At 36.5% G+C, this 14,523-nt stretch overlaps 1 protein-coding gene across 7 annotated transcripts in view; it reads left to right on the forward strand.

The window, feature by feature from the left end:
* sema6e (sema domain, transmembrane domain (TM), and cytoplasmic domain, (semaphorin) 6E) overlaps window positions 1-14,523 on the forward strand; it is a 200,590-nt gene that overhangs the window by 152,197 nt on the left and 33,870 nt on the right. For all 7 annotated transcript variants that reach the window (XM_038282462.1, XM_038282461.1, XM_038282460.1 and 4 more), the window contains one exon: window positions 8,542-8,619. In XM_038282462.1, coding sequence (XP_038138390.1) covers window positions 8,542-8,619 — 78 coding nt within the window. The remainder of the gene's footprint in view (window positions 1-8,541; window positions 8,620-14,523) is intronic.

A 14,523-nucleotide genomic window follows, 5' to 3' on the forward strand; every position in this document is an offset into this window, starting at 1 on the left:
AAAAAGATCATTGGTGACCAGATTGTGTCCCTAAGGGTCGATGTCTTGAATATTTAAGATGTTTCCCCTTTTTAACTTACCTGACCCAAAGGAACGGGTCACTGATGGGCTCCTTCAGAAATTATTTCCAAGCTATTTATCCAAAATGAGGTAATTCAGATATTTAAATCAGCTTTGTTGGAAAAGGAACACATGTAAAACATGGAGCATAAAGCTTTGGAGATTAATGTTTGGACTTCCAAAAGTCTGCTATTATATACTCCAAGATGTTTCAGGACAGAGAGGGAATGTTAAAGCAGACAAACGGATTTACTGTTAAAAATTCACCTTTATTTGCTGACACTCTCTCTAATAGCCTGAATATAACGCAGACATGTTTCAACATGTAATAGAAAAAAAAACAAAAAAACTCGGTTTTTAAAAGCTTCTTACATCTCCTTTTCCTCTGATCTATACAACTCAATAGAAGTATCTAGCACCCACCCTGTACTTCTACATTGTCACTATTGTCACAACTATTGGCTTTCCTTGTCAGCAGCTTTCTTTTAGCTTCAATGGTTACTGGATTGTTGTTACAGCTCCACAATATAGAGAATATTTCTTACAGTAGCACTTATACTGCAAGTAATATACAACAACAGTCTGGACATTAGTATTGGCTAATTATCCAAGTACAATGCAATCCAGCTCTCTGTGCCAAAAATGTACACTATTATGTTGTATGTCTCAATGCTGAATGAAAGGTTGTACATAGAGTTGTTAAGGCTGTAAGGTCATTGAACAAATTCTAAATAGTTTCAGTCAAACATTAGTCACAATCCAGAAGTCACTTTTTAAATTTTTAAGTTATTTTATTGACTGTAGATACATACTGTAGATAGATATTTACTGTAGATCTATCTACATGTTTATGCAAGGTCTGCATTTAGCAGACGCTTTTATCCAAAGCGACTTAAAAATGAGGTAGGCACTAGAGTGAAGGATCTTGCCTAAGGACCCACACTGGTAGCTTATTGTCCCAGTGGGGATTCAAACGAGGCCTCCTGTGTGTAAGTCAGATGACTTAACAGTTGAGCTAGCCTGAACCAGTCAGCCGCTTATCTACATAGATAGATCTAAATAATCAAAAGTTCTATTAAAATCATATCCACTATCATTGTCGTTTACTCTATTTTGAACTAATGTATTGCAGCTGGAATTTTTCTAATCCTAATTTAAAATTACTTTGCACAATAGCAACCTTTAAATACATTAACATAAATTAGCTGATGTCATGTAGTCTCCCTTCCTCAGTTCCAACTTCCTCATTAGTTAAGCCAGGCCTAAGTTGTATGATATTTTCGAGCATTGTACTCAGCTCCAGCTCAAACTGTATGATGAAACCGCAGGGTTTAATAGATCACAGCTCATTATGTACAGTATGTTCGTAAACTGTACAGAATGGCGCTCTGATGCGATCTAACTGCTCATGCTCTACATCCAAAAAACCACATGTTGGAGTCAGCACCGAGAGATGGTGCTGGTCAGATTTGTTAATCTGGAAGAAGTAGAATTCCCTTGTTTGCACATGTGCAGTGGTCTAGGTTCTGGTAAATCGACTTGACCCTCGTAGCTCTGCTTCAATAGCAGGATTTAACGAAAGCAGACAGAATTTCCACCATGTTTGATTTTCTCCCGACCTTAAGATTCCTGATCCGGAGGCGGTTGTACGAGGCTAATCGGCCCTCATTAACCCCTGTAGATATACTAGAGAATGCACGATGAGGCAGAAACTCGGCCCGACCCATAAAGATTCTCGCACGATTGGAGAATCGCCCTGAAAAGGGCAAAATCTCGAAAACTGTATACCCTGCATTAGTTGATCATAGAGATTCTGTTCATCTTCCATCTAATATTTACCCCAGAAACTGTCTCAGATATTTTGTATTATTGTTCAGGGATTTGAGCAGAAAGTCATCTGCAAGTGTTCTGTTCATATGTAGACATGTTTTATAAATTTAAATACACAAAGTGCAAATGTGTGTCTATATGTAACACCAATTAACACACATTATAATGGAACTTTGATGAGTTTCCAGTTGATTCTTTTTAATTGTTTATTTTTTAGAAACCATAAAAATGTTGGAGTTGAAAATGTAGTTGGATCTTTGTGAAGTTGAAATTAGACAACTGTAAGCTAACTGTCTATGAAGAGGCACCTAATAGATGTGGAACTTATTGAAGACACAAGGAAAATGCTTCCTCGACAAATCTCCATTCGCATCTCTGATGCTTTTGAAACTTCATCCCTTATTCCTTAGACTTAGATTTTATTTACTCAGAACAGCTCTATGTTGTTATTATTAGTATTAATATTAGATCTCTATTATTCCCGAACCTTTGCTGTTATTCGTTAAAATCTACAGATATGAAATCCTTCTCTTCCTTCTTTTCTTATTCTTTCTAAATCAGTTGTTTCTACTGTATCCTGTTCAATGCTGAAGTCATAAAAAGTTTTAAAACATTAAGTTATAATCTCTTAATATATACAGCTGGTACAAAAGCTACTTAAAAATATAAACATTTTTCTTAGAAGCTGTATTTTTTAACGTTTCTACTGATATGTCGAAAACCATCCATATAATCCACACCTATAAAGACATTATAGCCCACAAACAAAGTTATGGGGAAATTAGGAGTTTTATGGTTCTGGATTATGGATTGAGATGTGCTTGCTGGAAAATTGTTAAGTTTAGAAGTGCAGCTGTAGCTGTTGCATCCTCATTCTCTGCTTTTACCAGTTTACCACTTTCTGCAATGCATGGACTTTAAAATCTTTGTTTTATTGGCTACCAATTGATATTAAACTGCAGCAGGAATGCTTTCTAAATACTGTTGATAATATATCAGATGGTTTCTTGGCTTCACCTCTTTTTCTCCATGTAGTTCTTGTTCCCTTTACCAGACCGCTTCATTAAACATTGATTTATGGGCTAATTTGTTTTAATTTCCCTGCCTGTTTATGTTACCTGTGTTTTTCCTCACAGAAATACGTATTTAATGAGGAAAACGTTGATTAGTTCAGTACTTCGTTTTACCCACGCTATTACCTCATACCAGTGAATAATAAGCTATCTGTTACATCGAGTGCAGTGATCAAATCATGAGCTTGCTCTGACTCACAAGGTGGGTTGTTTTATTTGCTGTTGAAACTAACTGGAACTAACTAAGCTTTTTAAAAAAAAACATTAATAATGCATAAAAAAGGATCATTATCAGTAGAAAAAGCTCAACAAATGGGTAAATTTTGTGATAGTTTGTTAGACTCCTGTAGGTTATGTTACAATAACAGCCTGTAGTAACATTGTCATGATTAAAAAATAATAGGATGCCAAAAAATGATTATTAAAAGATGAACAGTTGTTAACTCTGTTTGTCTTTTGTGCATCTAATCCATCTGCAACTTGACAAGTTTGAGAAAGATTATTAGTTAATCAGACTTTTTTTAGAGTAGAAAAACTATCAAAAAGCAAATTTTTAAAAACAATACACAGCAGCATCCTAGTGTCTCCCTTTGACTTCTGCCCCTTTGTTTTAACAGACTGTGTGTTGCCCCAGCTAATGTAGTAGGTTTCCAGTTTCATGATCTATTTTTGGGGCAGTGAGGAATGTTGGCCTCTTGCAACCCCACTCTTCATTCCGCCGAAATAGAGGAGGGGTTTCTTCTCTCTTCAGTTTCTTCTGGGAGTGTGTAAACCCCTATAGCATGCAAACTCCTCATTGTAAAGGTCTGGAGAAGCTCTCAACATTGTTAAGTCAGAAATTGGTTCCAGCTGATTGGTGGATTGCCAGCATTGGCTTTTTTAGGATAGAGGAGAGGAGGAAAAGCAGGAACGAGGCGGAGGCAGCTGGGATCTAGCTGTATTTTCTTCCTTAAGCTTACAGCCTGGCTACATCCCCTGATCCCTTTTAGAGTCTATAGCCACAGCACATCTCATGCTTAGATTAGAGGCCCCGTAAGCCGCATCAGCAGCAGCAGCCAGGAGGTCAGATTTCTGACACCGTATCCTCCAAAAACACACCAGTGAATCTGACTCCAGATCAGTGGTACATCAGCGCTCTCTATTTCTGACCGCATTTTTTTCTTGAATCTTGACTTGTTTCTCTTTCTCCCCCTCACCGTAGACAGCATTATCAGGTTTGTTTTGTGTTGTTTTTCTTCACCCTGGTTCGTACCGCCAATATCAGGTTTCAGGAAAAAAAAAAACATCTATATCTCAAACAGCAGCAGGCAACTGTATAAACTGGAGGATTTTAATAAAAATATACAATAAAAGACGGGAAGCGGCCCCAAACCCTGAAAGTCTTAGAAGCCCCAGAAGTATTTCCAGTTACATTTCCTGTCTCATATGAACTCAATGAACTAACCCCGTTTGAAAATATCCATTGTTTTTCTTTCCATAGTTATTTGATTGATAATAAGGGGACGCAATATTTTTTTTAAAGCAAGGAAATGAGGTCAGTGTGCTTTACTAGAATGCAGTGCAGAACATAGAAATAAATGTGTTGTTTTGCTTGTAAGATACCCAGCTAATCATTGTCTAATTATGATTCATTCTCTGTTCGTGATAGAAGGCTTTAAGCCTTATAGTTTGAACTCTAATGACTCCGACGTAGAGTAAGAGAAATTTCCATAATTCTAAAAAATGTGCATTTTAAACCGGGCTTCAAACATCTTTGGGGAAAAATTATGAGAAATTACCTTGATGTTGATCATATTAACAGCAAATACATTCGTATACACTTTAGACTTGTCTTTGTCTGGATAAAGGTTCACACTGGGGGATGTTAAAGTAAAAACATTAATTAAACAAAACAATTTTACTCTTTTTTTCTTTCTTTTGTTTGTTTATTCCAGAACCTTTTATGTGGCTGTATCACATATTTCCTTCCTTCCTTCCTTCCTTCCTTCCTTCCTTCCTTCCTTCCTTCCTTCCTTCCTTCCTTCCTTCCTTCCTTCCTTCCTTCCTTCCTTCCTTCCTTCCTTCCTTCCTTCCACAGTTTTCATATTAAAGGCTATAAATGTGATATCAAACTTTTTTTTAAATAAACTGGCTATATTGAGCTTGAACGATTGGAAGTAGAATGTGTTGAGAACACAATTGTTTTATTAATAATATAATTAACATCATTACTGTAAGTGAAGTTTAACACTGTTAAAGCCCTTAAAGGGTTATAATAAAGTACTGCAGTGTTTTTTGTTGGGTTTTTTTTTCCCAGAAGAGTCTCATAGTACTGTAACTGAACTAGTTTCCAGTAAATCTGAATTTAGTTTTTCCAGAGATTTTTGGCAGAATGAATGTTAGTCACAGAGACCCTCAGCAGCTAAACTGATGTTCCTTTTAGCTTAAGACTGCACATACACACATGCATTGGTTTAAATGAGCAACACTGAGCAAACATGGATCTGTGGGGTCCAACAACTACACGTATACTGTAGCAGCTAGAGGAAAAAAGAACAAGAAAGGACTTCATAGTGCTTCTTTCCCTGAAACTCCAGCTGGCCTTTTCAGGCAAGTTGCTTCAGGGTTGTCGTTCAGTTCTGTCAGATCGCTGTAAATGAATGCTTCTGATGGAGAGAAGAGGGGCAGAATAGAGAGAAATCTGCATATATACCTTATGGCGAGTGTATGAATAATTTATTAAAGTAGCACTTTAGTATGCAGTGCCACATATTGGCAGCCCAGACAGTGAGGACAGTCATTAGAGCTTTTCAGTAACCACAGTTCCCTAATCTGTGAACTGTTAATTATCAACAAAATATATTCCCTTTTTGGTTTAATGTTCATAACTTGCACTTTGCTTTTTCTTTTTTTTTGTATAATAAATTCTACAATTTTTAAAAGTTAAAAGTCAATAAATAGAAGGTAAAGAAAAGGGACTCTAGAAAAACTAGAAGTTTGTTAACTTTTGCAATACTTTTAAGCACTTAATTATCATTCTTTCTATGTTTATACACTGGAATAGAAATTTAAATGTTATAAAGTGTAGGTATACTATTCTATCTATTACAATATAATATAATACATATTGTATTATATTATATTGTAATAGATTATCATATATTACGTTATTGTATTATGTTTATGAAAAGGTGTATTAAACATTCTTTTCATCATGTGTGCATCTCTGTCATACACATGTTCTGTCTTGGTCTAATGTAATAGTCATTGTTCATTGGTTTTGGGTAGAAAAATCTTTATTAACAACTTAAGTTTCGGAAGTTACTGAAGTATATTATATCTAGGGCTGAAACAATTTATAGAATTAATCATGTTATACTATCATGGAAAATAATGCTTTAATTTAGCAATCAATTCATCTTTAAATAGAGCTTACACACTTCCATTGGATGATAGAGCAACCCACTAAGAGCAGTACTTATTAAAACAAAACAATTGCTGTTTCAAATATGCTCCATCCAAAATTCCTCCATTGGCCTAGTTATAGCTTCATCTGGTTTAAAGTCTGTATAGAATCTTCTTTAGGGAAACCTTCGTTGTGTGTTTATTAATCAATTAATCATCTACAGATAAAATAGTCATTTTTTGCAGTCCTATAAACAATTAAGAGCCTGCCATATTTGAATAATTCTTGCCTTGAAATGGTTCACATGAATGAAAAGGTCAAGTAAAACAATTTTTTTTTCTTTGCTTTATTTGTGCATGTTTAGTGACCTATTTTCAAATAAATGAATTATTTTTGTTTGATGCCATACTTTTTGTTTGGTATTAAATATTCACCAGAGAAAAAAAAGATATTGTCCAAAAATCTTTCCCGCCCTTTTAAATGTATTTTTAGCTTGCAGCTCTAGGAGCAGCAGGGGAATAATAGTTCCTTTCTTGATTTCCTCCTGCTCTAAGCTGACACACTGATATGTTCTCAGTGGGATTCCTCACCAGATTTTACAGGCCAGGGATGAAGATGCACACAGTGCACAGTCAGTTCAACTCTTCATAAATCATTTCAGACTCTCAAAACAGGCCACCTCATTAAAACTTATTTAAACCCGACTGCCTCGGAGGTTTTCGGTTTGACAGAGAAGGAAGCACGTAAGCGTTTTATTGTTTGCCGCCGTTCTTTTGTCACTGTGTGCTTTATGCTCATTATGTTGTCGCTGCTGGGTGAGTGCCACACTCCTGCAGACAACAACTTGTGCAGCTGTGAAAAATAATGCTCTGATGCTAGTTTTTACCCAGTGTTGTTCTGGAGTTTTATAGTGGTTGAAGGAGGGCCACAAGATCCACGGAGCTCAAGCTGTGAGAGACAACAACCCTAAAACGGTTTAAATCAAATTTTAAAAAAACAAACACTAGTTAAAGAGAATGGGGGGGCGGGGTAATTTTAATCAGTGGAAATAAGCCATTGATCTGGAAGTAGAGGAAAAGCTCTGAATGCTGGGATTCTGCATAGACTTTTACCTTTGAGATTGTGACTAATGGCTATTGATTTTGTTAATGCAGGTGGCTTTAAGTTGAGGAAGTATGAAAGTCAGAGTCTTCATGTTAATAATTCAATCACAGCAATTATATAGAGCCATGAAACGCATGGATAAACAACCTGCTTACTGTAAACATGAAACTGATGGTAAAGCATGTGATCTACTCCAGAAATCTGGTTGGATAATGATGATCCACAGATTACCTTCAGTTATACCTTGCAGACAAAACACTTTTAGATGTTGTTTCAGTGTTATAGTGAAAAGGAAATAAGAATCCCTCAAAATATAAACCAGGAGCTTACAAACAACCTAACATTTAGATCAACTAGTGAGTGTTTCTATTTGTTGATCATCTACTTTACTTTTACTAAATTTTCAAATGAAAAATGTTGACAATCCCCTAACCTTTAAATGGCTGCTTTGAATTCACATGTGCTTTAATTAGACGCCATATCAATAAATCCCATCTGCACACAATAGTTAAACTTTTTATCAACAAATCTGGGGTCAAAAACCTCAGTTTGTCTCAAATTTATAGCTAAAAGATGGTCACTGAGTTCCAGCTCTTTTTTTGTATATTCTGTTTGGCCCGTGTTTCAGCCCCTGTTTGCTGCAAACAATACAGATTTTAGTAGATCTAAAACTTTGAATAGAAACAAACCACAATAAAGACTGGAAGGCTTTTAAAATGACTGTTAAATCTGTCCAAACCATAACCATTTTTCATATTTAAAATTTAATAAACAATTGCTTGTTTTTGGGGTTCCTAATTGATACAGTAAACAATGCAGTAATTATAGTGTTACAAGTTTGGCTAGAAGGACGCTACACTTTCAGGTCTATCATTTGTGCTGGGCTGCAAACAGCTAGAAAATCTCCTGTTTTTCTAGCTTTGTTAAGGCAGAGCAGAAGAGGGTGATAGGTGTTGTTTGGTCGGCTCAGTGGCAGGGTAGTGTCTCATTACCAGGCTAACATCCAGCTCACTCGGTGCTCTTCACACTCGATGGCCTCCTCATTTCCTTCTACCACTAACAAACTGTATCTGTGTGTCTGTTATGCAGAAGCTGTTTGTCGTCACGGGACCCTTACTGCATTTGGCTCAAGTCAGGCAGCTGTGTCACGGTCTCACCAGGACTTAAGTAAGTCACACACACAAGCACACAGTTGGTGCTAATGGCTGTTTCATACTTGTAACATGGGAGGGCAATGCAATCATCAGGTGATGATTGACTCTCTTAGCTGTCAAGACTGCATTACTTTAAAGTGCATGTCCAAGCCTGTCCAAGTAACGTAGCTGTAAGTGGTGCAAAGCAGTGCTGATAAAGTACATTATCAGCTAATGCAGATTGAAAGACTTTTGTTCCAAACATTTAAAGAGGGTCATCTTAGAATTCTTAAACTAGTTCCAATTAACCCTGTTAGCTTTAATTCAGACATTGTTCAACTAAGTTTAGAAAAAGTTAAAACTTTTTTGCTAATCTTTCAAAATGTGTTCTCTGGGGGATGTGTGCAACAATATTAAGGGATTTAGACTACACTACATGTTTAGATCCAGACTAAAAACTTTGAGAAGTGTAATATGCTGTTAAATTCATTATTATAAGAGGTGAATTTGTATTGTTTTTAGTAGACTGAATGACAATGCAAAAGGATAAAAAAGAGAAAAACCATATGATGCACTTAGTACCTCAGTGGTTATTGTTGTCCTTTTGTAAAGTTAAGATTAGAGCCTTAAAAATGCAGCTTTTATTGAAATGATAGAGGGTTTTAAAGATGCAACCCTTCAAAGTTTTGTTACTGATAAATTTTTCAGCAGTAATTTTCTGCATGACATGATTTATTGCCTTTAATAATAAATGTCTGAAATCAAAAATTGGCAGATTTGCTCCTTAATCAAGCACCCAAGCAGAATGTTGCTGTGGTTAATTATTTTCTGGCCTGAGTGTTAATAAGCGTGAGCTCAGTCTCTGAGGTGTTTACTTGGTCTGAAAACACACCCAGCCACATAAAGACATTATTAGTTTGGTAACTTGAAGCATCAAAGGGCAAATTTGCAACTTGGGCAATGATGTGCAGAACAGCAAATGCAGACACAATAAATTTGACTTCCCTGATGAGTTACCCTGCATTGCACAGATGCCCATTAAATCTGGTTTGAAGACATGCTTTAAATAATCGATAGCTAATCTCGAATTGGACAAGTGGGCAGCATCAACATAATGAATATTTAAATACCACTCTGAACAGAGATCTGGTCTATCTAGAGTGACTATCTGCATGATTCCTGTTTGTTGACAAGAGGTTGCTGTATATGATGTGTGTGAAGGTGAAGATTTAGCACACGTGTTGCTGTTTCTATAAAGAAACTCTTGTAAACAAGCATCTAAACCTCTGAGAAGGTTGAGCAGCTGCAGGACACGAAGAGCTAAAGGAATGAGTTAGCACTGATGTTAGATTAGCACAACAAAGCTGAGCATTTCAAATAACCCATCATGACATTTACAGGGAGCCTTTTGTGCTATTTATACCTTTAATGTCAGGTGCGTCACAATCCTGTTCATTGTTTTCATACCAAGCTGCTGATTAGCATTCACAGAGAAAAAAAAAACACTTTGTTGAAAGTATATAAATGATAGATGTAATTTCTTTGGTTTCACATTTTATCTCTCATGGGTTAAAAACTATACCTCTGACTGTTTCAACACACAGACAAAGAGGACAATCAGCCGTGCATACACAAACAATTGCTCATACCTATAGGCAATTTAGAGAGACTAATTAACCCGACATGCATGTTTTGGGACTGCCGGAGAAGGCTGGAGTGCCTAAATAGAACCCATCCATGCACAGGGAGAGCATGCCAACTCCATCCAAGGAGGCCTGGCTGAGCTTCAAACCCATGTTTTTTTTGTTTTTTTGCTGTAAGGCAGCAGAACTATAAACTGTTCCACTTTGCAGCCACCTGAACAAATTTGGAAATTAGCGATTAAAAAAATGCTAACATAAAATACTAGTAATAACTTATATATAAGTGTAGCATTTATGCTTTTACTGCAACCTGTGTTAAACATACAGGAAGAAGTAGCCAACCTTCTCTCAGCTGGTATTTGAGTCTTTGTTCCACTGAGTTTTATCAGAGTTAATGATTTCTTTGCCATGTCACGGATGTGATGTTGCATAACTCACTGATAATGTAGCATGGATTTTCTGATTTAGACATGAAATATTTTTCAGTTTGACACCTATTCAGGAGTCTTTGCCACAATTTAACCCATTTTTTGTTACCATGACCTGGATGACTGAGAAATTGCACCAGCATATATAATAAATGGTAGTATTACTGTTCATATTCAGAAAGTACCTCTGCAACTAAATCTTTCCCTGTCTAACTACCATTTCTTTATGTTTTTCAAATCTGTTCCATAAAGTAAAAAGTGTGTTGTAGCTGCATTTGTTTTAGTTGCACAGCAGTGTGCTGCCAGGTCTAACAAAATAGGAATGGAAGATGGATGGGTGGTCGGGTCGACAGATGGGTGCACTAAAGGGTGGAGGAAGGGGGCAGTTAAAAGTGCTATTTTCTTGTCCTGATCGTCAAGGTCTGTGTATGCCTGTGTTGTTGATGTACAACCTCCTGCTAAATTACCACACTGGATGTTTTTCCTATCTTTCCTCCTGTGTGTGGCGGTTGTAAACTGTTGCTGCCCACTGATATGACTCTGCATGTATCACTATCACACACAGAGTCGAAGTAGGAGAGCGTCATATTCACCGTCATCCAGTTTCCAATAGATTATCTTGAAGGCTGAAAATGCGTCGACCTGGAATTATTGCATATCTTCTGCTTGGCCACTCCGATATATTACTTTCTCTGCCCTCACACGGAAAGGGGCTAATGGATTTTCTTTTCCACCGAATGTTTTCCTGTGCTCTCTGATATTGTTGCTTTTGAAATGAACTAATATATTTGGTCTTTTGCCATTATTAATACTGTTGAGAATGGGAATAGAAACCAAACTAAGAATGCTTTGATAATATTATTGGTCAATATCTGATACATGTATAATTAATTCACCTGATAATATTTTTTTTATTTATTACCACCCATAAGGCCCCATGTAACAGCATGTCTAGCTTGTTTCTATCGCCCCATAAGAACATAAAGTTTATGAGAACCAAACGCCTCCCAACACAAACATCAATGTTATTTTTCAAAACTTGGAACAACTATTGCTTAGTCTCTCATTGCTCTTTCATTTTATTTTTCTAAGCCTCTTTCATTGCACTATTCACGATTTAAAGTCCTACAATGTCCCATCTATAATTTGCGTTTTTGGTGTGATTAATAGCCCTGTAATCACAGATTTCTACTGAGCTGTCATTCTACAACTGTTACTCTCCATTAAGAATAGCCCAATCAAAGAAATCATTGTTTTCATTGTGTAAATGACACCGTCTTTTTAGTGCTGACAGAGAACAAAAGCAGATAATGCTGTTATTTTGAGCACTCCACACCAAACTAATGCAAGAATATGTGTTAATGGAGACATGTAGAAAATGAAGACCGACCTGCTTCTCTTTAATCAGCAGAGAATGAAAAGATGAGGCAAGTCAGGTGGTTTAATAGTAAAACCTGAAAACCATTTTATAGAAACACTACATTGCTTTGACCCAGGTATATAATCTGAGATTTGAGTTCTTTTAGGTCAATATAAAGCAGTTGCCGCATGTCAATGCCCTTCTGGTAGACTTAATCAAATCTGTGTCGTGTTTTGCATGAAATTCAGGCTCTTTTTAGGTCTAAATAAATTACATTGCCTTGCTTCTACTCAGCCTGATACCTTATTGGCTCCTCATTAAGGAAGCTTCTTTCTACAGTACTTCTATCCTGGTTTATTTATGAATTATGTTCAGTTTAAAATAGGTGAAAAGAAACTTACTAATTGGCATTTTGTTGTTCAAAATCTTCTTTTAAACACAACAAAAAAGAGTAGATGCCAAACAATGACCTACTGTAGGCAAACTATCGCTTCTGGCTTTTTTATGGAAAAAGCCAAGTCAAATAGAATGGAATAGAATTTAACTTTATTATCATTACACTTTCACAAGTACAAAGCTACTAAATGTAGTTTGCAAATGTTTCTATCCAGAGAGTGAAGTAACTAATCTGATTTTTTTTTTTATCAATGTCAAAATTCTTGAATATATGGGCATAGCACTATATTCTACTACTGATTAATTAGTGAAATAGATTTTGGGTTTTAGGTCTTTGTTTTAAGGAGATACTTCTGGCTCAACTGAAGACCTTTGTAACTGTTGCTGGACCATCCTCTGAGGTGCAGCAAGAAGTGCTATAGATGTAAAAACAAAAGTGCTGATGTGGCTTCACCCTAGAAGGCCCCGCAGAGTTACGTGCTGAAGTTTGATTTATGAGCCACATTTAATATGCAAGACAAAGCCACACTGGAAACCAGTGGACCAAAACCTTAAAGAGATCAGCCAAAAGAATCCCGTCCAAACACAACATTATAAGAATCATTCCAGAAAACTAGAAAGAGAGCACTATGCACAGTAAGAAAGCTTCATGAAAGGGGGGGGGGGAAGCTAAGGTATGGGCAAAGTTGAGGAGTTGAGCAGAAGAGGTAAAGATATTAATATTTTATCAAAGGAAAAGGAAGAAAATAGTGAAGCGCCAAGGTGTCAAGGAAAGGGGGAGTAAGAACAGCTGTTTTTTATTTTGGGTTTCTAACTTTTAAGAGAGAAAAATCAGTCTCCTGCAGCTGAATGTGGTACTTTAAAATAAAATTCGATTTCAGACTTCCTTGAAGGGATATATTTTATTTTTATCACTTTAACGAGGATAAGCTAGTAAGAAAGGAGAAAAAGAAGGATGAGCTGATGTGAATCAGGCAGCAGCAAAGCCCACAGTTGAATTTGAAGAATCTCAGTCATCTACCTCCTGGTACTCACTCTTTTCATGGACCATCAGTCCTTTTTTTCTTGGCTCCCCTCCTATCTAGCAAAGGCATACATTTAATTGGCTGATTTGCAGTGGCTCACAATGACAAAAGAATGAACATAAAGAGTGAAAGATTGTGGCTGAACATGTCTACTTTCCTTTTCTTCCTTGTCCCCATTACCAAAGCATTCCACTGAAATAAGGCAGATTAAACAAATTGAGGAAAGGTAAAGCAAATGTGCTGCATGGTCAAGGTGGGACAATGTTTTCTTAATAAACATCTGCTAGGATAAGTTTATTTTACATTGTTCCTGATTGATTAATTCATAATCTAGAATTGTGTTATTGTGGCTGCACATTGGAGTAGCTTTGTTGGCTTTCCCCTGAGATTCTTTTTTTAAGATAACTCTGACTCCTCAGTTTCTGGATCAAGGTTTCTATTTTTTCGAATGTTTTTCGCCTGTCTTGAATGCTGTGAAACTTGAAAGATTTTTCCTGATATTTATTTCTTTGGTGGACACTAATTATATTGCATAACTATAGCAACCAGAATAATTTTTTTTATTAGTATGTTTTTGTGACATATCTCTAAAGGCTGTGTGAGCTCTTACAGTAAGTTAAAGAAGCCCCAGCAAGGACCCATACAGGATATTGGATATGCAGCAATATGTGTTTTACTTAAAAGTAGCTGCAGGATCATATCCTCGACTCCAACATTTCTCTACCAGGCTACAAGCGGACAGAGATTTAAATAAGATTGGAAAACTCAAGTGAGGTGGATTGGCAATGCTTATAAACCACATATAGAGTCATCCAGAACATGCAGCTGTAAAGATTTGTCACTGCAGACCAGAAATTGAACTTTTAGAAGTTTGTTTTTAGGCCATATTATTTCCCCAGAGTTTACAAGAGTTCTTTTGGTGACCGCTCCCATTCCACTTTCTGCTGTTGCCAACACTGTGTGTGATGTAATCAGTTCTGTTGTAGCGAAGCTACAGATTCAACAGCCAAATACATTTGTGGCAATAACTGGTGATTTAAATTTTGCCTCACTCTCTGCTGCACCGCCCATTTTCCAATAGTTTGT

The sequence above is a fragment of the Cyprinodon tularosa genome, unplaced genomic scaffold (assembly GCF_016077235.1).
Source record: "Cyprinodon tularosa strain WSP-4 unplaced genomic scaffold, ASM1607723v1 ctg183, whole genome shotgun sequence".
Classification (NCBI taxonomy): Eukaryota; Metazoa; Chordata; class Actinopteri; order Cyprinodontiformes; family Cyprinodontidae; genus Cyprinodon; species Cyprinodon tularosa.